The sequence below is a fragment of the Eupeodes corollae genome, chromosome 2 (genome assembly GCF_945859685.1).
Source record: "Eupeodes corollae chromosome 2, idEupCoro1.1, whole genome shotgun sequence".
In the NCBI taxonomy this organism is placed as follows: domain Eukaryota; kingdom Metazoa; phylum Arthropoda; class Insecta; order Diptera; family Syrphidae; genus Eupeodes; species Eupeodes corollae.
The window spans coordinates 70432332-70459991 of record NC_079148.1 but is presented as its reverse complement, the minus strand read 5'-3'; the positions used below and the strand labels follow the sequence as shown (position 1 = coordinate 70459991).

At 31.1% G+C, this 27660-nt stretch overlaps 2 protein-coding genes across 2 annotated transcripts; both read left to right on the top strand.

Annotated features, from left to right (window-relative positions):
• Nucleotides 1–1657: 1657 nt before the first annotated feature.
• Nucleotides 1658–13275, top strand: LOC129946786 (lipoamide acyltransferase component of branched-chain alpha-keto acid dehydrogenase complex, mitochondrial). Its single transcript, XM_056057118.1, has 5 exons — nt 1658–1876; nt 11702–11814; nt 11871–12417; nt 12476–12874; nt 12934–13275. The coding sequence occupies exons 1-5, from the start codon at nt 1808–1810 to the stop codon at nt 13168–13170; spliced, it is 1365 nt and encodes a 454-aa protein (XP_055913093.1). The 5' UTR covers nt 1658–1807; the 3' UTR covers nt 13171–13275.
• A 1720-nt stretch (nt 13276–14995) lies between these two features.
• On the top strand, nt 14996–19996 carry LOC129945022 (uncharacterized). Its single transcript, XM_056054683.1, has 2 exons — nt 14996–16573; nt 16640–19996. The coding sequence occupies exons 1-2, from the start codon at nt 14996–14998 to the stop codon at nt 19994–19996; spliced, it is 4935 nt and encodes a 1644-aa protein (XP_055910658.1).
• The last annotated feature ends 7664 nt before the right edge of the window (nt 19997–27660 follow it).

The window sequence follows — 27660 nt, the reverse complement described above, 5'->3', positions numbered from 1 at the left end:
ATAAAATCTAATTAAAAATTAATAAAAGTTGTTAAAAATTGATTTTCGACTCAAATATCTTTTCAAAACTTTGAGATATTGGCTTTAAACTACTTTTATCTTTCAAAAAATATTGTTGTCAACATTTAGTAAAATTTTGAAAAAAATCGAAGTGACAGTTTTTTTTACAAAAAATTAAAAACCGAAAAAAATTAAAAAAAGTTGGTAAAAAATGATTTGCGATTTAAATATCTTTTAAAAAATTTGAGACAATAGTTTTAAACTAATTTTGACTCATAAGAAATATTGTTTTCAGCATTAGAACTAACTTTTAAAAAAATCGAATTTACAGTTTTTTACAAAAAAATAAAAACCTTTAAAAAAATGTATAAAACTTGGTAAAAATTAGTTTTCGACTCAAATATCTTTTCAAAAATTGTAGATATTGGCTTTAGACTTCTTTCATCTTTCAAAAAAAATTGTTGTCAACATTCATTAGAATTTTGAAAAAATTGAATTGACAGTTTTTGTACAAAAAATTAAAAACCTAAAAAAAAATTAACAAAAATTGGTTAAAATTGATTTTCGACTCAAATATCTTTTCAAAAATTTGAAATATTGGCTTCAAATTAATTTTATCTTATATGAAATATTGTTTTCAACATTCAATCAAATTTTGAAAAAAATCGAATTGAGAGTTTTTTTTTACAAAAAATAAAACTCTAAAAAAAAACAATACTTAAACTTGGTAAAAATTTACTTTCGACTCAAATAGATTTTCAAAAATTAAAAATATTGGGTTCAAACTTATTTTATTTCACAGAAAATATTGTGTTCGATATTCAGTAATTTTTATATAAAAATCCAACAGTCCAATAGTACTCAAAATTTGGTAAAAATTGATTCGAGTACATATAGACAAACTTTTAAGCAAGATGGGATGGGAAGTTATCAGTGTGGGTCGGATCCCAGCTCTTTTTTTTAATTTATAAGCCAGTTAGCGGCTTGCGATTTGATTCTTTTTAATTCTTAAGTCAGTTGATGATTTGTGAATTGAATTTATTTAATTCATAAGTCAGTTAATGACTTGCGATTTAAATTTTTTAAATTCATAAGTCAGTTGGTGGCTTCTGAATTATTTTTTTTTTAAATCATAAGTCACTAACATGCTTATGACTTAATGATTTTTCAATTTAAAAACTCGGAACCCTGCATTGGTAACACTTACAATATGATCATTAATGTTTAATTTGCAACAACTTTTAGATCGATAAAGAATACCGCTCTTTCTGTTTTCTCTTTTTTGAGTCTTTTAAGAGAAAGTCAATCATCCAATGTTTTTCGATTGACAAATTATAATGACAATACTATTCAGAGAAGCTACCTGCAATGTTGTATATGTTGTATGTAGCTATCGTTTTTTTTTTATGAATTTGTTTAAAGAAAAATGTTTTAACTTTATTTCGAAAAAAAGTAAGTATCATTTCAATTATAAAATAATACAAAATACAAACTCAAAAATGTCTATGTCGTATGTCCCTAATCTTTATATTTCACATATTGTAATTATTGTAAAAAATATCAAATCGAATAACTTATCTATTCCATTTTTCCATGCTGCTGGTAAAGATCAAGATTATGACTGTTTGTGCGATTTTCAATGAAATGTTGCCTTCAGTTGGAGTGTATCTCTCTTAACTGACGGTCTTGATTCAGTTTTAATCCGAAGCCGCTTGGGAAGTACTATTGTGAAAAACCGGACTGAATTCCTTTGGTTGAATTTTAGTTTTTTTTTTAAACTGTTTTTGTTGTTAGACTCATAAATAAAATGGCATCTTTTATTTTTAAAAATAGTGCTTCAGTTCTTAGGAACTACATTCCGAAAAGTTTTAAGAATGTAAGTTTTCAAACAAAAAATCTTATGTTTGTGTTAAAATTGTTTGCAATTCAAGTAAAAAAGTCTTGAAAGTCAAAAATGTTTATGCAAAATACGGTTACATAATTTTGTTTACGTGTGATAAGAATAAGAGTTACAATCTCTTAGGGCATTATTTTAATTTCGGGCGATCGCAATTTGCAGACAATCAAACTTGTTTTGTGTTTTAAGTAAATATAGATAACGCAAAAAGAGAGGGACAAATTGTATTGTTGTTTATACTCGAATCTTCAACATGTGTTTGAAAGTGTTCCTTTTTTCCAAAATTTTGAATATATGTTGCAATTTTAACATAAAGTACGTGGAACTAATCCTTGTTGTTTGTTTTTTAAAGTGCATTTTCTTATATTTAGCAGCTTTATCTTTAGAATGCTTATCAGTTTTTGTTGATGGTTCTCTTTGATGAGAGTTTTTTTGTGATTTAGTGAAAAGAGATAAAATAATTTGAACTCTGGGTCAAACACTGTGTTGGTATTTGTATCAAAAACTCTTTTATTGTTGAATGACAGTGTTTTCAACTTTATTCTTATAAAAATGAATAAATTCGTGTGTTGTTTACCAAATTTGTTAACAAAAATATTAATGCGAGAAAAATTAGATAAATGACAGCAGATTATTTAAACGCCCTAAGCACTTCCTAAAATTTGTCCTGGGTTGACTGATTTGGAGAAAACAAATTTGAGATAGGGACTGAATTGCAGTTTTATTTACTTAAATTACTAGAAAACTATAGTTTGTGGAGTTGTTGGTGCACTTTGCAACTCATGTTATTTAAAAAAAAGTCTGGGATGCGTCCCATACTGATAACTTCCCATTGTTACCCTCTAAAAATGTACAAATGGTATTTTTTGTAACAAGTCAATTTTATATCAAGAGAAGATATTGATGGAAAGATATGCAATCGAAATCTTAAGTTAAAGCTGTTTCATCTAAAGAGTATGTTCTAGGAGTCAAATCTATGTATATATGTTTTTATTGGAAAATATTTTCATTAAATAATACAAAACATTAACAACAATATTTCTTCCTTTATTTTCAAAATATTTAACTTAAAATTTGATTTTATGTTCCTTTTAATATTTATTTCTTTTTTTCATTGGTAAACGCTTTACAAAATAAAAACACAAATTTGTTTGAAAAGTTTGACGTCAATCATTGTTATCAAGATACTTGAATTGAAAATAAATGTTGACCAGTTCTAAGTTTCTTTGCAATCTTTTGTTGTTTGTAAGGCAAACATATTTTTTTCCCAAAAATGAAACCCAACAACAGTATTTTGTGCAGAATCAAATAATTTTAGGGAAAATACTATAATTTTTTCTCGAAATATTCGAGTCGAAAATAATTTATTACCAAATTTTGGTAGTCAATTCGATTTTAAAAAAAAAAATATATCAGATGTTTCTTGTTTGATTTGGAGAAATCGTCGTCGTCAAAAAACTTTTTAAATGTTATATTATTCTTAAAGATTAAAATAAACTTAAACTTTGTGACTTCTTGAATTTTTTCTTAAAGGTACGGGAATAATAGCACTTTTGTAATAAAAACTTAAGAAAAAAACATTTTTAACACATTTTTACACAACTGTGTATTTTGACAATACAGCATTTTGAGACACAGTATTTTAAATGCACAGTATTTTACAGAATAGCAATCTAGAGTATTATGACTATACAGTATCGTACAGTATCATACAGAATTCTGACCATACAGTATTTTAAAAGACAGCATTTCAACTCGCTTTAACTTATCTTTCAAAGACAAATTTTTCTTTGAATATAAAATATGTGTTTTTCTTTTCTGAATAACTTGTTACTCCCTATATGCATTTTTTTGAAATGAAATTTGAAACAAATCCGGATTTTCATAGAGATTGTTTTAGTAAAAGGTAGTAGCTGCATAATTTTAGTGACCTGCTTTTGCAGAATATGCTTTGAAATCATCACTTTGCATTTGAATAAGTTTTAAAGTTGTTTTTAGATAGTTAATGTTTTTGAGCTGTGTGAATGTTTTTAAGGTACTTGTCGATTCGACTATGTACAATTGTACATACGTACAGAGTCTACGTCTTTTATTATAGGAATCAACATTTTTTTTATTTTTTAAGTTAGGTGACTTGTAGAGGAGAAACTTTAATGCAGTTGTCGTGATTTTATTACTGTTTTGCGGCCCACAAGAATCACTCCAAAGTGTCAATACTTCTACTATTGTGTGCTCGATCGAAACTTGACAACAGTCCGTAGCCGTCAAACTAAAAACATCTAACTTTCCCTTATGGTAAAATGATAATGCGTTTCCTTTAGGAAGTGTAAAAACGCTCTGAAAATCAAAATATGTTATTAAGTTTTTTTGGGTATAAATTATTTCTGTGCAGGTCTCTATCAGCTTTCATGGATATTTTTTTGTTCCTTATTCATATATTTAGCAATTTCAGAGTGTGTTGGATATCCCTGCTTAAAAAATCAGACAGCGATCGCATTGATCTTTTTTGAGATTGTACAATAACAAATTGAATGCGTTATTAAATTCCTTTCAGTATATATTTTCTTTAAACCGAAAGTTTGTTAGATTCCTACGAAAGTTGTACATTTTGTTGATACTCGTATTTGTGTGGCTCTTTAAATATTTTCGGCACGAACATGCCCTGCAATAAGGTGAGTGTACCGTTGGAAGGCTTTTGATGTGGTCATGTACTTCTTTAATTTTAGTTGGTGGAGTAACCTTCTTAACATTTTTTTCCTTTTTTAGAAGGATTTCATTTGAAATTCCTAAAGTAATAATACATTCTTATTTCATTAATACATAGCGTATAAATTTATTGTTAAAGAAGAAAAAACAAGTATGCTTACATGCTTCCAACATTTTCTTCTTTGGTTTAATTTTCACTTCAGCGCTTTGGTACTCCTTTCCAGATTCTCTCAATAGTTTTCGAATATGCTGTTTCCACAATTGTGGTTTCCATTGTCATTTTCGGCTTGAATTTCTTGGAGATACATCACTTTCTATTTAGAGACAACAATTTTGAATAAGTATATACACACATTAATAATTACAATTTACCAAAAGTGTAATACTCGGACGGAATACTTCTCGAAATGTTCGGTCAAGTCCGTTTCAATAAAAAAGTAAGGTACTTTAACAATATCATAAATTTTGAACAGTTCGAAGTTGATTTCATTTCAATTTAATTATTTTTTTTTTGGGATATTCGATTCGAAAATCATTTTTTTCCAAATGTCATGGTTATCCATTTTGCGGTTTTAAAAAGAAAACGTCTGTCTGTCGATTTGTCTTGCTTAAAAGTTTTTAGGGTTGGGTTAAAAAAGTTGTTCGTTGAATAATTCTTAAAAAATTTAAAATTACCAACAATATTTTTCATATAAAGAAATAGTTTATTTTGAAAATCTAGTTTTGTTAAATAGATTTTTACCAAATTTGCGTACTATTTTTTGTAGATTTTATTTTTTATGAAAAAATGGACTGTTGGATTTTTATATAAAAATTACTGAATATCGAAAACAATATTTTCGGTGAAATAAAATAAAAAAATCGTTTTTACCAACTTTTGTTAATTTTTTTTCGGTTTTTAATTTCTTGATAAAAAAACTGTCAATTCAATTTTTTTCAAAGTTTTACTGAATGTTGACAACAATATTTTTTGAAAGATAAAAGTGAATTAAAGCCAATATCTCAAAGTTTTGAAAAGATATTTGAGTCAAAACTCAATTTTTACCAACTTTTATTAATTTTTTTTAAGTTTTAATTTTTGTAAAAAAATTGTAAATTCGTTTTTTCTCAACATTTTTCAGAATGTTGAAAACAATATTTTTTATAAGATAAAATAAGTTTGAAGACTACGGTTAAACAGATTTTTTTCAAAAAATATACCTCTTTGAAATCACGTTACAATATTTTATATAAAATTTAATTCAAGTCTTAACCAAAATTTTCACCTTTTTTCAAACTGCTATGGTAAAAAAAGGACCCACGCAATTTTCTTGAAAGCCCTTTCTGCATCTTTCTGCCTTATTATCTGTATAACTAAATTTATTTGAAGTCGATATCTCTTCTGGTTCTTGAGCTATGGACGACGAAAAAAACGTCGCGAACGTACGGACGCACGAACGTAGTACCCACGCACGCATAGACATCTTTCTAAAAATCTTTTATTTCGACTCTAGGGACCTTGAAACGTCGAGAAATGTCAAAATTTTCAATTTGACAAATCGGACCCATTACAATAACTTTCTATGGGAAGTTAATAACACTCACGCGAATTGTTGCAATCATCGATTCTTTTGAGGTAATTTTCAACTACTTTTTGACACATATTGGGCGGTATCTCAGCCATAACTTGAAGAATGTTGTTTTTTTAATTGCTCATGAGTTTATCTGCATAAATACGGTCTTTGGAGTAGCCCCACAAAAAAAGTCGAGCGGTGTCAAATCGCTTGACCTTGGTGGCCAGTTGATATCGCAACGATGAGAAATTACGCGTCCAGGAAATGTCTCTTGCACCGTCTTGTTGAAACCACATGTTCTTCTAGTCGTATTCTTCAATAGCAGGCAAAAAAGTGGGTTATCATACGACCATAACGGCCCCAATTGATGGGACCTCCAGACATAAAAGCGCACCAAACAGTGACTTTTTGTATGTGTATGCATGTAACGGCCTCTCTTCAATTAATTCAGGATTCTCAGAACACCAAATATGAAAATTTTGTTTATTAACATAACATAAAATAAGTAGATTTGGACACTTTTTACTAATATAGCAACATTTTAGACACAATTTTTTAAGCAAAACAAACAATTTCTTTGTAAAATGGAACGCAACCCGTCGCAAAAACCCAGAATGAAAAATACCTATGTACTTAAAAATATAGATTAATTTTGATTCAAAATAGGAAACTTAAAAACAACTTCAATGAATTAATCCGAATGTATCCGAACTTATACGATTTTGTAAGAAAAATAGTGACTTTGCCGCACAGCAGTGCTCCTAAAGCACGAACAATTTGTATGCTTTGTCCGATAGTAAAGCGATCCATTTTCGTGAATTTCAAACTTTCAAAACAAAATGAATAGGCAACTTTATTGGAAAGTTGACTGGAAAGTTAGTCAAGAAAAATCTCCCTAACTATCAAGTCAAGTCTACATATGTCAAGACGACAGTTGTTGATCATGTTTTTTCATTCGACTAAAAGCTGATCTTTATTACTCTGTGATTTATAAATAGAATTGTGCATTCCATTTGATGTTTTGTGTAAAATGGTTCCTTATCAAATTGAAAAAGAAATATACAATAATATTTCTTTACAATATAAAATACAAATCGTGATGGACTTGACCTTGCCTCAGGAGTATTTTGTAGACAATAATTGTTTGGATAGTTTTTGTACCATGAACTCAAAGTAGAGGTTTGTGAAGTAAAGTTCTGAATTTGAAATTGAAATTGACTTTTGAAAAGCTTACTACTTGGTCAAAATGTACGCTCAAAGAATAAAGTTAAATGCAAATGAAGTCCCTTATATTGTCTGAACCTGCCCATTGGTTCAACAACTTAATTTAGTAGATACCGAATTCCAGCCCGTTATTTCTGGAAGGTTTTTATTCTGTATAAATACTGTCAATTGGATTTATTGAATTCAATACATAAAATTGGCAACAGTATTTTGCATAAAATTAAGTTATTTAAAGGAATCAAAATTATTTATTTCCGATACAATTGAGTCAAAAATAAATGCTTACTAATTTTTACCAGTCACTTTTTTAGGTTTTAAAAATGTCAATTCTAGAGACCTTGAAACGTCAGGAAATGTCAAAATGTTCAATTTGACATATCAGACCAATTGCAACAACTTCCTAAGCGAAGTTAAAAATCAATTATGACACTTTTGTGCCGTGTGCATAAAATTGAAAATTTTGAAGAAATGCCTTACAACATTAGGTGTAATAGATTTGTTTTGGAAAAATATTCTCTATAAATATAAAGTATTATAGTGGTACCGGAGAGGGACTGTGTTACTATCTTAAGCAAAAACTGATTTTTTGTCATTTCGTTTAAGACCTCGTGATAAGTTTACTTTTTCACACAATGATATCAACACCATCGGTGTTTGTAACAACTTCTCGACAATTATTTACAAAATGACATTTTAACTGCGTACTCAATTCGTTCTAAAGTTAAAGCTGTTAAAAGTTAAGTTTTTCTTCAAAATGGCCATTGGAAGAGTAAGAATTATTTTTACATAAGTTTTACAAATTTGTATGACATGGCAAGAGCCGTCTGTCAGATTGACAATATAATTCTAATTTAACAAAATAGTTACTCAAGTTACCTAGGTTTAGTTTTCGTATTTCTTTAAGTAATGGACATACATATTCCCACAAAATGCATTATATCTTCACGAGTATTCAGGTTAAAATAACTACATTGGATTGGGAGATCCATACCGCCCAGCGGTATAAAATTTAACTCCTCGAGTTTTAAAAATGGTAGATATTGTATTAACACTCTCGTTATTTCAGAAATAACTTATCTTTCTCGAGTTTGGGATAATATACTCTGTATATTGAAGATTGCGCTTCTTCATCCAGAACCCGAAGAATATTGCATAACTCTGATTTCACTTGATGAAAGTTAAACGTTTCTAGATTGAGCGGACATCCGGTCTTCTCAGCCAATTCCTTCCACTTTTCAAAACATGACGATTTTTTTCCAAACCACAGGTTGCTACTGTTTTAGGAAGACGAGATACATTCATGTAAAGCACTTTACATGTAGTCGAAATGTAGTTTCAGTGTTGTGATGTATATTGGTGGAAGTCCAGTTTCAATATGTAACACACGAGTATAAGTGGGCGTTGACATGGGCAGGTGTAGTACTCGTTTGAGAATAAATCTAAGCAATTGTTCGGCAGGCTCATATTGAAGGTATCCCCAAACCTCGGCTGCATACAACATGATTGATTGGGCAGTATCCTCAAATATCTGGTATTTTGCACTTAGACCAATATTTTTATTTTTCATGCAGCTGAACCAAGTAGAGTTGATGCCGTTTTTCTCCTTAATGAAAATTCATACTATTTTGTGGCGTCATTATCAAGCAAAGGTATTTGTAGTTGTCTACTATTTCTACAGGAACCCCATCAAGATTCCAATTAAAATTACCACTCCTTACCACTATTACCACACCATTATCTGACAGTACTCTTCCAATTTGGTAATCATCATCTGAAGTTTTATGGGAGTGTCACAATGTCATCAGCATACATCAAGACTTTGATTAGACTGCCTCGTATATCAATCCCACCGTTTAAAAAAAAGGGGCTGGGATGCGACCCACACTGATAACTTCCCATCCCGTCTGTCGATTTGTCTTGCTTAAAAGTTTGTCTATATGTATTTTTACCAAATTGGCGCACTATTTTTTGTAAATTTTATTTTTTATGAAAAAAACGGACTGTTGGATTTTTATATAAAAATTACTGAATATTGAAAACAATATTTTCTCTGAAATAAAATAAGTTTGAAGCCAATATTTTTAATTTTTAAAAAGCTATTTGAGCCGAAAGTAAATTTTTACCAAGTTTTAGTATTGTTTTTTTTTAGAGTTTTATTTTTTGTAAAAAAACTGTCGATTCGAATTTTTTAAAAATTTTTTTCAAATGTTGAAAACAATATTTCTTATAAGATAAAATTAGCTTGAAGCCAATATTTAAAATTTTTGAAGAGATATTTGAGTCGAAAATCAATTTTTACCAACTTTTATACATTTTTTTTCAGGTTTTTATTTTTTGTAAAAAAACTGTCAATTCGATTTTTCTCAAAATTTGTCTTAATGTTGAAAACAATATTTTTTATAAGAAAAAATTAGTTAGAACCTATTATCTCAAAGTTTTTAAAAGATATTTGAGTCGAAAATCATTTTTTACGAACTTTTGTTAATTTTTGTTTCGCTTTTTAATTTTTGTAAAAAAACTGTCAATTCGATTTTTTTCAAACTTTAACTGAATGTTGAAAACAAAATTTTTTGAAAGATAAAAGTAAATTAAAGCCAATATCTCAAAGTTTTGAAAAGATATTTGAGTCGAAATCAATTTTTGCCAACTTTTATACATTTTTTTTAGGTTTTTATTTTTGTAAAAAAAACTGTCAATTAGATTTTTCTCAAAATTTTATCAGATGTCAAAAACATTATTCTTCGTTGCACAAAATTGTTTTAGAGATGAAATCATATTTCAGTCGTAAAATTTTGAAGGTGACAAATTTTTTTTCAGTTTTATTGATTTATAAAAAAACAGTTATATTGATTTTTTTTCAAAAAATATACCTGTTTGGTATCACGTTATAATATATTATATAAAATTTAATTCAAGTCTCTAGCGTTTTTGGTTCGTAAGATATTTAAGGTTAACCAAAATTTTCACCTTTTTTTCAAACTGCTATGGTAAAAAAACCACCCACGCAATTTTCTTGAGAGCCCTTTCTGCATCTTTCTGCCTTATTATCTGTATAACTAAATTTATTTGAAGTCGCTATCTCTTCTGGTTCTTGAGCTATGGACGACGAAAAAAACGTCGCGAACGTACGGACGTGCGGACGTACGGACGTACAAACGTACGTACACACGCACGCACAGACATCTTTCTATGGGAAGTGAACAAACTATATCATCAAGGAAGAGGAAGGACAGAAGTATGTTAAAGATACATCCTTGTCTCTATCCCATATGAGTCAAAAAACTTTCCGACATCGAGGTCCCGTCCCAAACTTTTGCTTAGCAATTTGTATACATTTTTTTTTAGTGTTTTCCACATTTTAAATGGTAGACCTAATACCGATAGGTTATAAAACATTAAATCTCTATCAACACTGTCAAATGCGGGTTTAAAGTCTATAAAATAAGTAATAACTTTTTACTCTGAGTGCGTTTCATATCGACAATAGTACAAAGTGTACAAATTTGATCCACAGTGGAATATCCTTGACGAAAGCTAGCTGGAAATTCACTTAGTATCTGACGGTCCTCAACCCAATTCGTAAAGCAAAAAATCAAATCAAATGGGGTGGCGCAACAGTCCGTTGTGAACCAGGGCCTAGTGACTTACAACTCTCAACCATTTCTGTGTGCGAGTAATGTTGTCAGGAATGGAGGGGACCTACAATTTTATGCCGAATCCGAACGGCTAGTTTGAGAAAGCACTTTTTCATGACAAGAATTACTCTTGAAGGATTTGTCAATTCCTCGCAAGAGGCAGTACCCGCGAAAATTATTTTTTTTTAAATTAAGGTGGCACAGGCAGGGATTGAACCCAAGACCCCTTGCATGACAGTCCAACGCAAGGATTCGTAAAGCGCTTATACAAAATACTTCCAAATATCTTTCGGATTGTATTAAGTAGTGAAATCCCTCTATAGTTTTCAACCACATTTTGGTTTCCATTTTTGAAAACTGGAAGAATAACAGATGATTCAAAGCATGGAGGCCGGAGGGATATAATCATGTTCATACATTTCAATGAGATGATGTAAAAGACAGTTGGAAAAATCGTTCGAACAATACTTACGAGTATAAAACTCGTGAGGGATTTGATCTTCTCCAGGCGTTTTGGCTTCCTTCACTTCAACTAGTACTGCTCTTAGTTCTGTAACTGTGAAAGGCTGGTCCATTTTTTAAATGAGCCATCTATTCTAATGTCACATTACAACATTATTTTATTCATTCATGATAATGTGTAATTATGATTTAAAATCTATGTAATTTTAAATATTTTCCTTTAGATACCTGGTAGTCAAGTGCGTTTGTTTCATGTTTCCCCTTGCCTGGAGAAAGTTATCTCATTTAACTTAAGTGATATTGGTGAAGGAATCCGGGAAGTTGTTGTCAAAGAATGGTAAATTATTTTAAAATCTTAAAAACAATACATTTTTCAATGAATCTTTATTTAAGGTTTGTTAAAGTAGGAGACAGTATTGAACAGTTTCAAAATATTTGTGAAGTGCAATCTGACAAAGCATCCGTCACAATCACAAGTCGTTACGATGGAAAGATTACAAAACTCTATCACAAGATCGATGATATTGCCCTGGTTGGGAAACCACTTGTTGACTTTGAAATTGAAGATGAAGAAGGCGAAACGAGTGATTCATCTTCCAGCACTAGCAGTGAGAACGAAGAAAATGTCAAAGAGAATGTTTTGAAAGATCAAACTGACAATGTTGGAAGAACAACTACCTTGGCTACTCCAGCTGTTCGTAGAATCTCAAGAGAATACAAAGTCGATTTAACAAAGGTATCAGGAACTGGTCGAGATGGGCGTGTTTTAAAAGGCGATGTAATGGAATATCTCGGTCATTTACCCCCTGGTACCAATGTTCCTCATCCGACATTGGTTAACAATAAAACTGATTTGACGCCCAAAATCCCTCCAGCTGATCGTAAAGAACCTTTGAAAGGTGTCCGAAAAGCCATGTTGAAGTCTATGGCCGAATCATTGGTTAGTTTCTGAGTTTAAAAGATTTCAAACTAAAACAAACAAATTCTAAATTTTTTAGAAAATTCCACATTTTGCATATAGTGATGAAATTGACATGACTAAACTAATTGATTTTCGGGATCAATTGAAAAGTGTAGCTATTGAGCATGGCATTCCCAAACTTACATTCATGCCATTTTTTATAAAGGCAGCTTCAATTGCTCTAACAAAGTTTCCAATTATAAATAGCTCTCTTGATGTTGAGAATGAAGCTGTAATTTATAAGAGTGCTCATAACATAAGTGTTGCTATTGGCACACCATCGGGGCTGGTTGTACCAAATATCAAAAATTGTCAATCGAAATCAATTATGGAAATAGCTAAGGATTTGAATTCTCTTGTCCAGAGAGGGCGAGCAGGATCATTGAGTCCAGAAGACTTTATTGATGGAACATTTTCGTTATCGAACATTGGTGTGGTGAGTTTAATTGTAAAATTTTTAAACATACTATTTGTAATCTTAATTTGTGTCTTTAGATAGGAGGAACGTATACTCATCCATGCATAATGGCACCACAAGTATCAATTGGTGCCATGGGAAAAACTAGACCGGTTCCCCGTTATAATAAAGAAGGCGAAATTGTCAAGGCCTACATTATGAATGTAAGTTGGACAGCCGATCATCGCGTCATAGACGGAGTAACAATGGCAAGTTTTTCAAATGTTTGGAAGGAACACCTGGAGAATCCAGCTTTATTTTTAGCAACAAATTAAGATCAATTAAGAGGTTTTAAAGTCTTGACAACGCATTTATACTTATTTAATTCAATGTCTTCCCAAAAGGCTGTACAATCGCATTTATTACATGTTTAAGGATTATGTGTTCTCTTTTTGCTTTTTTATATGAACATAACTAGAAATAATGTACACTTTGTAAGTAAGGTAGGCTAACCTTGTTGTGGAATAAAATGAAATACTCGCAATATTGGTCTGGAAAAATAAAAGAAAAGAAATGCAAATGTTTGGTTTATTCTTCATCATATAATAATATGTATGTGGGTATATGGCCAAGGAGTCTTCACCTCTCCAAACATATCAAAGGCATGTAACGATCAATCTCTTCGCAAAGTTCTCATCTTTAAAGCTCAGTTTGTTGACGTCAAGTAGCAGTTTATAATATTCAAACGATTATTTGAACTAAATTATTTAACAAAAAATGTTGCATACCTTTAGGCGTTACTATTAAACGTAACGTAAATTAAGTTGTTTATTTTAATAATAATGAAGTTGAGAATATTATAAGACATACAATCTCTATTCTTAATCTCACCTTTATATAAACTAAGTTTATAGTTTTCACCACCGAGATAGTCGGTTTGACTAAGGCACATTCGTGTCTTAAAAAATAATTGTAATTCACTTCGATTGTAACATTATTAGAGACAAGACGTAAAAATAAGAATTAAACACTAAAGATATACAAAAAAAACTGTTCTCTTTTTTTCTTTTCAATTGCGTTGTGGTACTGCAAGAAATTTTAAAACTTTTTTTCAGCTAAGACATATTTTTGCTCTGGGATTCATATTAAGAAGAATCCCCCCAACATTTTTTGGTCCAATCGAGCCAGATAAACACCTTGGACAGCAAATAAATTTGGGATTAAAAACTCATAACCCCTTGAGTTATTTGGGAGATAATTACGGAGTGCGAATTTTATTGGAATTTTTGCCCACACACTTTGGTTTTACGCTGTTGTCCACACCTAGATGGAAATCCCATAGCCCTAACCCAAGGTAGGTGCTGTGCATTATAAAATATACATAATTATAAATATAAATACATTTGATTCAATTATTTTTGCAAATTAAATTAAAGTATTGATTTGATTGTGATTTTTTATAAAGTATATTTTTGATCTTATTGAAAATTATTTAAAGTGATTCATATAAGTATACATATATATATATTTGTGAAGTGAGCATATTTGGAACAAATTTTGATCGTAAGGTTTAGGTACAGTTTCGTTACAGTTTTTTTTTGATCTCGCGATCTTACGGTTTCTTCGATCTGGTGATTTTTAAAACGTTTTCAACTTTTTTTTTTGTGAACAATCAATCTACGGTATTTTAATCCTTTTCAGGATTTTCTGTTCTTTGATTAAGGGATAATTTTTTAGATTTTCGTTCAATTAACAACTCGTTTTATTGAAATTTAAATAAAAATAAAAAGAAATTTTGAAAGTTTATTGCTTTAGTTGTGAACTTTTTTCTTCGTTCGAGATCTATTAAGTGTACCATTTTTTATCGTTTTCGATATGTCTTTTTCTGACGATTTTTATTTGTGCGTGAAGCAAATAAACGAAACGATCAATAGTTTTCGTGATGTACCAAATAGAGAAAATATGACTTCTGATATGCTTAAAGTCTGGAAAAAAGAATTTGAGGTATTATGGGATAGTTTTCGTTCAGTTTATACAAAATGTTTGAAGAACGAAGATAAAAGTTTAGATGATACAAAACTGTTGACAATTAAATCGAAATATTTATCAGTTTCAACCAATTATTTCACTACTGTAGGTAGTATTATAGATTCCATATACATGGGTACATTCAAGGATACAAAACAAGATCTTGTTGCTCCTCAAAGATCTGAATTAGAATATGGAATTAGGGTTCCACCTTGCGACGCTGAATGTTTTGAAGGTGATTATAAATCCTGGCCTACTTTTCGTGATATGTTCCAAGCAATTTACATAGCTCACCCCCGACTTAGTGATGTAGAAAAGTTATTCCATTTACGCCTTAAAACTAAGAAGGAAGCTCATGACATTGTTGAAAAGTTTTCACTGACGGCAGATAATTTTAAGCTAGCGTGGGATGCATTAAAATCTCAGTACGAGAATAAACGCATCTTAATTAACACACAGCTTAAAGCACTTTTTTCTATACCGTCTATCTCAACTGAAAGCGGCTCAGCTTTGAGAAAACTTTATAGAACCGTTTGTGATTGTCTAGGGGTCCTTTCAAGCTATGGTGTTAAAACCGATAATTGGGATCCGATTCTTATTTTTATTATTTCTCAAAAGATCCCTGAAAACACTTTGTTTCTTTTTGAGCAAAGTCTACCGAAAGAAAATGAAATTCCTACATGGAAATCTTTGGATGATTTTCTTGCTTCGAGATACAAGATACTTGAATCTGTTGAAGAAGTCAAGCAATGTCCCCGTAAAAGTGCGAATCAATCATCCAATTTAAATTCCAAAAAGGTAAACTCTTTTCATGTTGAACAAAAGAATTTCAGTTGTAAGGTATGCAATAGCAATCATCCCTTGCGTTCATGCAAGAAATTTTTGGACATGGATGTTTCATCTCGTCGTAAAGTAGTACAAGTTCAAAAGTACTGCTACAACTGCCTTGCACTCACTCATGCGGTGTATGAGTGTAAAAGTAAAGTTTCTTGCGATAAGTGCGGTAGAAGGCACCACAGTTTGCTTCACTTTTCCCAACAAAAACAATCATCTCAGGATACAATATCACCTCCTCTATCTCAAACTCCTCTTGCTACCACCCCCACCCCCATACAGTCCACTTCGAAAATAGAACAACAAACAACGCTGGATTTAGAAAAGGATATAAATTCTAATTCGTCTACACTTAAAAGTTTCCTTGTTAACCAGCAAAAGAATATTTTACTAGCTACAGCTTTGGTTAAAATTAATGTTCATAATCAAACCATTCTTTTGAGAGCTTTAATCGACCCTGGTTCTGAAGCTACTTATATTTTACAATCCGTAGTGAACCGATTTAAGCTTTTTACACGGGCTACCAATGCATCTATTTGTGGCATTGGACAAGTTCAAAGCGAATTTTCAACGAGTATGTGTCCTCTCACGCTCGAATCTCGCATCAACCCTGATGTACATATACCGGTTTCAGCCGTTGTTTTGAAAAGGCTGACAGGAAATTTGCCATCGCAGTCTGTTGACGCATCAAACTTGGTTGAGCTCAAGGGATTACGATTGGCAGATCCTAACTTTGATAAACCCGCTTCGATAGACATTTTGATCGGAGCAGATATCTACCCTCTTATTCTACGTGAAGGTGTTAAGAAAGAAAAGGACTTTTCACCAATTGCTCAAAATACGGTTTTCGGATGGGTTCTTTCTGGACCATGTGAAGTTGGTTTAAAGAAACCAACTTTTCATACATTTTTTAGTGAGATTTGTTTAGAAAAACAAATTCAGAGATTTTGGGAACTCGAAGAAGTTCCAGAAATAAAACCCTTTTCTAACGAAGATAAATTTTGTGAAAAATTGTATACGGATACAACAATTCGCAATCTAGATGGCAGCTATACAGTGAAACTTCCATTTAAGCCTCACCTAAATATTTCGGATTTAGGTCTTTCCAGAAGTAGTGCAGTTTTACAATTTCTGCGACAAGAGAAGCGTCTTCTTTGCGATATATCGCTCAGAGAAGAGTATAACAAAGTTCTGAACGAATACATTTCTTTGAAGCACATGACGCTTAGGTTAAAAGGTGAATTAAATCTTTCCACACAGCACTTTTATTTGCCGCACCATGCTGTGGTTAAACCGGACAGTGCTTCAACAAAGGTTAGAGTCGTTTTTAACGCAAGTGCTTCTACCAACAAAGGGCATAGCCTAAACGATTTTTTGTGTACCGGTCCTGCTCTTCAAAATGACCTACAAACTATTTTATTAAAATGGCGACAGTATCCCTATGTTTTTAATAGCGATATCGAGAAAATGTATCGCCAAATACATGTTCACCCCGATCATCATAGATTCCAAAGAATAATTTTTCGATCGTCAAATTCAGAATCAGATTTGGCTGATTTTGAAATAAATAGGGTTACTTTTGGAGTTAACTGTGCTCCATATTTGGCAATCCGAACATTACATCAACTTGCCTCTGATGAAGGAAACCAATATCCTTTAGCAAAGGATATGGTATTGTCAGATTTTTATGTGGATGACGTTTTTTCTGGAGGGTTCGATCTAGATACTGTTGTTCAAGCTCAAACTCATTTAAATGCACTTCTTTTGTCCGGAGGGTTTTGCTTGAAAAAATGGACTGCAAACCACCCTCGCTTGTTGGAAAACATTCCTAGGGGGGATATTTTAGACCAACACTTTCTTATGTTCGATGAGAATTCACATTCGAAAGTTCTAGGTATAGGGTGGAATGCAAGGGAAGATTGCTTCTATATTCGATGTAACCTATTTTCTTCAACAACTGTTTTGACTAAACGTGAGCTTTTTTCAAATATAGCTAAAATATATGACCCTATAGGTTGGCTTGCGCCAACAACAATTTTATTAAAGATTTTATTGCAAGATGTCTGGAAAGACAAAACTGAGTGGGATGCGCCCATAAAATCAACTCGGTTAGAGACATGGAAAGATTTTGTGAAATCCTTTCCTATAATAAAGGATATCAAAATTCCAAGATGGATCAATTATACTCCAGATATGTGTGTTGAAATACACGGCTTTTGCGATGCATCTCTAAGTGCATATGCTGCTGCTGTCTACTCTAGGATTTCAGATTCATCTGGAAATGTGTTTATCAACCTTCTTTGCTCAAAAACAAAAGTGGCTCCCCTAAAAGCCATTTCCATACCTCGGCTGGAGCTTTGTGGAGCTGTTTTGCTAACAAGGTTAGTAAACGCTGTACAAAGTAGTCTACGCCTGAAAAACTATCATGTTTACCTTTGGACGGATTCAATGATTGTCCTTTATTGGATTCGTGACTGCCCATCTCGACTGGAAACGTTTGTCCGAAACCGGGTCTCTAAAGTACAAACTGAGAGTCCGCCAGGTTGTATTTGGAAACATGTTCCTTCTGAACATAATCCAGCTGACATCGCTTCCCGGGGTGTAATGCCTCAGAATTTAATAAACAACGACCAATGGTGGCATGGTCCAAGTTGGTTAAAGAATTCCCAGGAAACTTGGCCAATAACGAAGATTCAAAAGGATCCCAATTGGAACCTTGAAATCAAACAAATTAAAAGCTTTGTAGTAAATCAAAACACAAATGATGATATTTTGAGAAGATTTTCATGTTACTCTCGTGCTATAAAAGTCATATCATATTTGTTTAGATTTATTAACCTAGCTTATCGCAAAAGAAAAAGGTTTTATCCTTTCAGATACTTTTCTATTAAGTTAACTCATCATGAATTAACTTTTGTGAAAACTCGACTCGTTGTACTAGCACAACGCTTCTATTTTAGTGAAGAGTTCAACGCTCTATATAACTCGAAACCGTTAAGTAAAAATAGTACAATTTTATCGCTTAACCCTACCTTAGACTCTGACCTAATCATGAGAGTCAACGGCCGTTTAACCAATGCAAATTTGAGTTACAATGAAAAATATCCAATAATATTGCCATACTCATGTCCGTTGTCGAAATTGCTAGTAGGATTCTTCCATAAAATTTCCCTACATGGAGGGAACCAACAAGTCATGTACCTAATGCGAAAGTCATTTTGGATTCCAAAACTAAAAAACTTAATAAAATCATTTACCAATAGTTGCATTGTTTGTGTTTTACACAAAAAGGAACTTCAAACCCAAATTATGGGAACACTTCCACCCGAAAGTGTTAACTATTCCTTTCCATTCACTCATGTTGGATTGGATTTCGCTGGCCCCTTTGAACTAAAGGTTCAAAAGGGTCGGTTCTATCAAGCAGTAAAAGGTTATGCTTGTCTTTTTATTTGTCTCTGTACAAAAGCTGTACATTTAGAAGCGGTAGGAAGTCTCTCAACGGAGTCGTTTTTAGCTGCTCTTGATAGATTTGTCGGTCGTAGAGGTGTTCCCCAACAACTTTTCTCTGATAACGGCACCAATTTTGTTGCTGCTAATAAAATATTAAAAAAGGAGTTGAAAAAAGCCGTATCAGAAGCTACATTGGAAGCTGAAAAACTCTATCTACCAAAGAATTTGAAGTGGAATTTCATTCCACCAGGTTCTCCTCATATGGGTGGTCTATGGGAAGCTGGTATAAAGTCGTTTAAAACACACTTTAAGAAGGTTGTTGGAAACTCCAGGCTAACGTTTGAAGAGTTTTCCACACTGCTTGTTAAAATTGAGTCATGTATGAACTCCCGCCCTATTTCTCCGATTAGTGAGAACCCTTCTGACCCTCTTCCCTTAACACCGGGACATTTTTTAAAAGGTGCACCCTTGCTCTCCTTACCCGAAAGCCAAGTTGGCGAAATTGCAAAACTAAGGAATTGGGAAAGAGTCCAGCAAATTTTATACTCTTTTTCAAAACGATGGAAGGAGGAATATTTGACCGATCTTCAACGAAGAACAAAGTGGAAATTTCCTAAGCGTAATATCAAAGTTCGAGACGTTGTAGTTGTGCGCAACGAAAATCTACCACCCACTCAATGGCGACTGGGAAAAATTGAGGCTGTTCACCCTGGAAAAGATGGAAAGGTTCGCGTTGCTACCGTTAAAACTCAACAAGGCGAAACTCTACGCCCTATAGTTAAATTATGTCTCTTGCCTGTCGATCAGGAAATGTTCCAGGTGTATCTTGCTTCACAAAACAAATATTAAATTACAAATATTAAATTTAAGCTTAACACATTCATTATTTTTGATATTTTATTGATGGTTCTGCACAGCACCTTTTGAAATTTAATCAATAAATTTATCTATTTAATTTTTTTTAACTGACATTTGTATTCCCACTAACATGTCTGAGTGAGTAAGGGCACTCTTTAAACAACCCTCAACGTTGGATTTACTAATCTTATTTTTTTTCCTGAGTAGCGAATCGAGGCGCTTCTTTAACAAAATACCTCCACCGATGGACTCGCTACGTAAAATCTATCAACTTTTCGGATGCATGGATTCTATACTTTTTGCATTTCTGCAAAGGGAGGCCGGAATGTTGACGTCAAGTAGCAGTTTATAATATTCAAACGATTATTTGAACTAAATTATTTAAAAAAAAAAATGTTGCATACCTTTAGGCGTTACTATTAAACGTAACGTAAATTAAGTTGTTTATTTTAATAATAATGAAGTTGAGAATATTATAAGACATACAATCTCTATTCTTAATCTCACCTTTATATAAACTAAGTTTATAGTTTTCACCACCGAGATAGTCGGTTTGACTAAGGCACATTCGTGTCTTAAAAAATAATTGTAATTCACTTCGATTGTAACATTATTAGAGACAAGACGTAAAAATAAGAATTAAACACTAAAGATATACAAAAAAAACTGTTCTCTTTTTTTCTTTTCAATTGCGTTGTGGTACTGCAAGAAATTTTAAAACTTTTTTTCAGCTAAGACATATTTTTGCTCTGGGATTCATATTAAGAAGAATCCCCCCAACACAGTTTTTCTAAAAATTAGAACTTCATTGAGTTCTAAATCATTTCTTTATCAAGTTCTAGAGCATTAGAACTCTGATTTATTTACATTGTACATCTCAGTTTGAGTTAGAACTTCGATTTATTAGACATTCAAATTGGAGGGTCTAGAATATTAGAACTCGTTTTAGCTATGTTTTTAGATGCAGAGAATTAACTTCCCGAGAACTACCTTCACAAGGGAACTAACTTCACCACTAGTGGGAATTAATTTAACCATTTTTTAGTGAAGTTATTTCCCACTGAAAGTGGGAGATAATTTCATTTTTTTGTGGGAATGAATTTCACTTTCATGTGTAACTGTTTCCCACGAAAGGTGGGAACTAACTTCACTCTTCAGTACAGTTAAATAAAATTAACATGTTATGTTAATTAGATTATGCTAATCTAAGAAAATCTTTAGTGCATAGGCGGGCGTTAAAAAAGTTTTGGTGAAGTTCGTGGTACCATATCTGTTTTTAATATTGTTTGAAATGATAAGAAATATTAAATGTTATATTTTTTTAATAAGAATGCGCTTCATATTAATCAAAGCTCTCGTAAAATGCAATTCAGGTTGCATTTAAAAGACATTAGACATTAGAGTTAAAATTATTGTTTTTATTATTAGTATTGTTTAATAAACAAACAAAAATAAAATCTTAAGGTCTACGCCCATGCTTATGCCAGATCCACTAATCCTGTTAGGAATTTGTTAATGATAAGAATTCTGTTCCAAGTTTACCGCTATTGATCGTGAGTTGATCGATGACCGTAGTGTGAGGCTGGTTCTTATTATATAGGATTATTGATGGTAATGAAGCCCTTCATCCCCACGAGGATCAGGAAATTGTTACGAAAAAAATGAAGTTCCTTAAAAGTATGAAACTGGAGTGTGTCAATGATCCACTAAAGAGAAGGTTAACCGCTAGTTAGAAAAAATAGATGTTAATTTCAAACAAATAAAAAGAAACTTAAAAAAAATAAGAACACAAAGCTTGCCTAAGTGCCCAAAAACACCAATGGAGGTACAAAAGTGCTTTGAAAACGAATCCTTCATGGAAAATTATGGAAAGTCGAGATACCATCTGCAACTATTTTACAAGCTACTCTCTTGGAGAATGGTTTTAGTTATACTGTTTTCATGGCATCAACAATTATCGACTTAATTAACACCGACTTCTCTGATCGTGAAAGAAGGCAATTTTTAATTGATGGTACATTTAATGTTGTTCCAACATCCACTGGGTACAAGCAAATATTAATTGTCCATTTTGCGTATGCAGAACATGTGAGTATCAGTATTCATTTTTCAATAATTATATTGATTTTGAAAACTACATAAGTACATTAAAAGTTAGTCTTTCGTGCTAATTTTGAATATTACTTTATATAATATATACCGATATCATAATTTCATCAAACAATATTATGAAATTCAAAAACCAAACATCAGCTTTTAAAAATATGTGTAGTTTAAATACAGTTTTAATAAAACTTTTTAAGTTTGAATAAAATGAATATATTTTCAAAAGCTGATCTTTGCTTTTTTCCTTACTTAAACGTAAGATTATTTTTCTAACAAATAGTTGTATACAAAAACTATCTTTTGATTTAGGTGTATCCATTTTTATATGCATTGACCACTCATAAAACTGAAGAGCCTTGCATTCACTTGTTCCAATTTGTGGATAGAAATTTATTTGAATTTCGTCCATTTTCAATCATGAAGTACTTCGAAGTTGCCTTGCGAAGCGGGCTTCTCAAGGTTTTTCCGGAAGTTGCCCTCAAAGGATGTTGGTTCCACTATACGCGCGCAATCTACAGGAAGGCTTCCAAAATTCACGATTTTTTACCAACGACGAGGAAAAACTCCGCTGTTTGCAAGTGGTTTAAAAAACTATTGGTTCTACCATTATTAAGCCCAGATAACATTAATAAAGCATTTGATTTATTGAGAGCTCATGCTTCAGGTATAAATCTACAACCAGTGTTTTTGTTGGCCACTTATTTTTGAAAAGCAATGGATTTTGCGGGTACATGTTGAAAAAACTTAGAACTCAAAGTTAAGTTCATCTGCTTTATATATTTTTCTTTTTTTGCTGCTGTGAATGGAAAAACAATTTTACTTTTTGAAGGCCCAAAGCAAACATATAAAATTCGGAATAGTATTAGGTATTGAAAAGTTGACAAAAAAATTAAAAAAAAAAAAAACAAATTACACTGTCTGAATTCCTGCCACAAATAACATAAATTTTTAATAAAAACCAAGATTTACTTCAAAATACTGAAGAAATATTATCAGATGATGGTAACGAAGATTCTTTCGAAGAAACTTTGTCTGAGGACATAAATTTGTGTATAATTTGCTTTGAAAAGAAAAGATATATTTTACTGCAGCCATGCAATCACTTAAAAGTCTGCAAAGATTGTTATGCAAGAATCACTGAAAACTCACGCTCGTCAATTTTATGTCCATATTGTAGAACCATCGTTTAAAACTCTGTTCAAGTTTTCCTTTAAATTTTAATATGTTAATTATATTAATATCTATGTACATATGTATATACCAATATATGTATAAATCTTCTTTTCAAAATATTGTTGTTTTGAAAATTTAATTTGATATTATACCTCTATACATTGTTTTTACAGTTCTATTCTCATTTTTTTGTAAATACATATGAATTATTGTACTTTTTGTTGCCTACCTATGTTTATAATTAAAAGTGCTTTAGTTTTCATTAAATTGCTTTAAACTTACATATTTTTGTTTTGATTTACAATTTAACGCTTGACATTTTTCAAATATTTCAATCGTATGTGGGAAGTTACTTCACACAATTTTCTGATGAAATTATCTCCCGCCTTCAGTGGCAGATAACTTCACAAAAAAAAGTGAAATTAATTCCCACTAGTGGTGAAGTTAGTTCCCATGTGAAGGTAGTTCCGGTGAAGTTGATTCCCTGCACCATGTTTTTACTTCTTCCATATGCTTTATTTTTAAAATTCATTCCTATTTGGATTAAATTTCATTTCCACAAGAGTATCAAATCTGCAATGATAAAATATTTTTAGAAAATATATAAACGAAAATATATAAACTGGTTTGCCAAAAAGTCAGTAGCTGCACAATGAAAAATGTTCTGGACGTTGACAGTGTCATAAAGAGTAAGTTACATAAGTATGCATTTTAGAACATTAACTTATTTACCTTGGTGGCGATTTATTTTAGTTTCGGCGCAGGGTCAGAAAAACAAAAACAATATATGTAATTGAGTTCAAAATCCTTTACAAAAAAATTTTGGTGTTATTTGTCACAATTTGCCTGCAAAATGGACATAGCAATTCATTTTTGTTTCGCTTTGCCGTGTCCTTAACAATTTCAAAACAAGTTTCGCAGATTTTGATGTGGTTATACGGGAGGAGAAGAGTATACCTCTGATTTTGGAAACAAATGGCGCAATTCAGCTCCCTTTTTATTGAAGGGTGGAAGGACATTAAACATACATATTAGCGTCTATAATGACAAGGACAATCTAAATAGTCAATATTAGTATGGACAACATGAATACATAAAAGTGTAGATACCAATTTTTATAGAAGACAAGACGCCTGTTTTGACATTATGTGCATCTGAATAAATATTTTAAAATGCTAAACTTTTATAAATATTGTTGACAGAGGGTCTACCACGATATCTAGAAATTAATTATCTAGAAAGTAAAAATCTCGAATATGAAAATCTCGAAAACAAAAATCTAGAATGGAAAAAATCTCGAAAACAAAAATCTAGAAAATAAAATCTCGAAATGCCAAAATCTAGAAAAAAAAAATCTCGAATGCAAAAATCCAGAATGCATGTTTGAATTTTTGAGGCAATGTTTAAAATTCGCGCGAATTTTAATTTTATATTTTTTTTCGAGATTTTTTTCTAGATAGAGTCTTTCGAGATTTTTGTTAATTCTGGATTTTTGTGGATTCGAGATTTTTGCGTTCTAGATATTTTTTTTTTATTTTCGAGATTTTCGGCATTCGAGATTTTTGGCATTCTAGATTTCGTCATGATCCCGTTGACAGACAAAACAAGACAAGATTAAAAAAGACCAGACAAGACAAAACCAGACCGACTCATAGGAAGTTAATATAATCGGTCCATTGTGGAGGTGCAAATTTTGACTTTTCTCGATGTTTCAAGGTCCTCAGTGTTTTAGCAAACACTGTATATGAGTACATTTGCGAAATACAAATTTAATTTAATTTAATTTTGATTAACTATCTAAACTTATGTTGACTTCTAATCTTTTTAAGATAAATTTCGCATGAAATGTGTTTAAACGAGTTATATATTAAAAAAATAAACATTATTCTTCAATTTTTATTTTTTCACAATTTAGTTGCATCATTGAGTACAAAATACATAGGTTTGCATTTTAATTATTTAAATGGAAGATTTGAATTTTGTTTCCAATTTTAATTTGTCTGTGTTTCCTTTAATAGATATTCAGATAGACATACACACTTTATACTTTTCACCAGTTACATTACATACAATTTAATTATTGTGCTATGCAAATTTCTTAACTAAATTCTTTGTTCTCTTATTTGGGATGCATTTTCATGATACTACCCATTATTTTTATTATTCAAGAATTATTTTATTTTTATTTTCCTTTTACGAATTTTAAATCTTAACAAGAATAGATTATCCATATTTAAGCGAAGGCATACTGTAAAAATCTGTTCTTGCAACAAAGGACATGGCGATCAATTGTTCAAAGTATGAGAAAACATAATTTTCTACACAGATTAAAATGTTCCTATATTTAAAAATGTGCATGCATGGTTAAGTTACTTGCAAATTAAACAAAACTTGACGTTAATTTTATTTTTAAACTCATTAATCTTAATCCTTATCTGATTACAAAAGTCAAAGGTCAAATAAGTTTGTTGCTCAAAAGTCATTCAAAATATCAAACTTTTGTATGTTGATAAGGAAGTATAGCTATCAGCAGGATGAAAAATTATCTATTTTTAGACTGACTCCTTTATAAATGTATCTTTTTATGAATTTTTTGAACATTAGTAAATAATCGGGTGGGTTGATTTCTGCCCACTCACAATTTATTTACGGGTCCTGCTTCTGTTTACAAAGGGTAGAAAATATTTTGTCAACACTGTAAAGAATAAAAGCAGTATTTTGATCAATCTTTTTACTACGTTCAAAGGATGTACAAAATTTAAACCAAGGTTGTGAATATAATCCAAATAAAAAGATTGTATGCCCCAAACTGTAATTGGAAAAAAAATAACAACAACGCAAATTTGAACAAGAACACAAACAAAAGATAGATAGATAGATATTTAATTTAATTGGCAAAGAGAAAGTTAATGAGTTTACAATATTTTATATTTTATATTTTATAAGTTATTGCACAGCACAGATATTTGATATCAAATTGTATTTTGACTGCTGAAAGATAATAATAAGTTTTTAAACAGCACATGTATATTTTAATATTATAAGTTTGAAGGAAAACAATGCAAAAAAACTTCATTAGAATTTTGTTTATAATTATATCACGAAAGATCACAATTTCCGATGGTTTATTTTATCAGTGAAAATATAAATATATAAATAATTAAGTAGGAAAACAAATAAATAAATAAATACACAAATGAATTAATTTAAATTGAAGTTAGTCTTATTAAGACTTCACCTACCAATTTTCAATGTGTTTTGCCTTACCGTTATCAAGAAACGTTATTCAGCATAAAAATCCACTTTTTAACTTCCCATAGGAAGTTATTGTAATGGGACCGATTTTTCAAATTGAAAATTTTGACATTTCTAACCGTTCTAAGGTCCCTAGAGTCGAAATAAAAGATTTTTAGAAAGATGTCTGTGCGTGCGTGTGTACGTACGTTCGTACGTTCAAGACGTTTTCTCGTCGTCAATAGCTCAAGAACCAGTAGAGATATCAATTTCAAATAAATTTCGTTATACAGATAATAAGGCAGAAAGATGCAGAAAGGGCTCTCAAGACAATTGCGTGGGTGGTTTTTTTACCACAGCAGTTTGAAAAAAAGGTGAACATTTTGGCTAACCCTAAATATCTTACGAACCAAAAACGCTAGAGACTTGAATTAAATTTTATATAATGTATTGTAACGTTATATCAAAGAAGTATATTTTTTGAAAAAAAATCCATTTAACGTTTTTTTTATAAATAAAAAAAAAATTACCAACAAAATTTCTCACCTCCAAAATTTTACGACTAAAATATGATTTCATCTGCAAAACAATTTTGTGCAACGAAGAATAATGTTTTTGACATCTGATAATAATTTTGATGAAAATCGAATTGACATTTTTTTTTATAAAAAATAAAAATCTAAAAAAAACATTACTCAAAATTGTTAAAAATTGAATATCGATTCAAATATCTTTTCAAAAACTTGAAATTTAGGCTTCAAACTAATTTTATCTTATAAAAAATATTCTTTTCAACATTCTTAAAAATGTTGGGAAAAATCGAATTGACAGGTTTTTTACAAAAAATAAAAACCTAAAAAAAAAATTAATAAAAGTTGGTAAAAATTGATTTTCGATTCAAATATCTTGCGACCCACACTCTTTTTCTGTAAAAATTTAAACCAAGGTTGTGAATAAAATCCAAATAAAAATATTGTGTACCCCAAAACTGATATTGGAAAAAAAATTACCCAAATTTGAACAAGAACAAAAAAATAAGAAAAATAGATATTTTATTTTATTGTCAAAGAGAAAGTTATAGAGTTTACAATATTTTCAAGTCATTACACAGAACAGAGATATGATATCACATTGTATCTTAG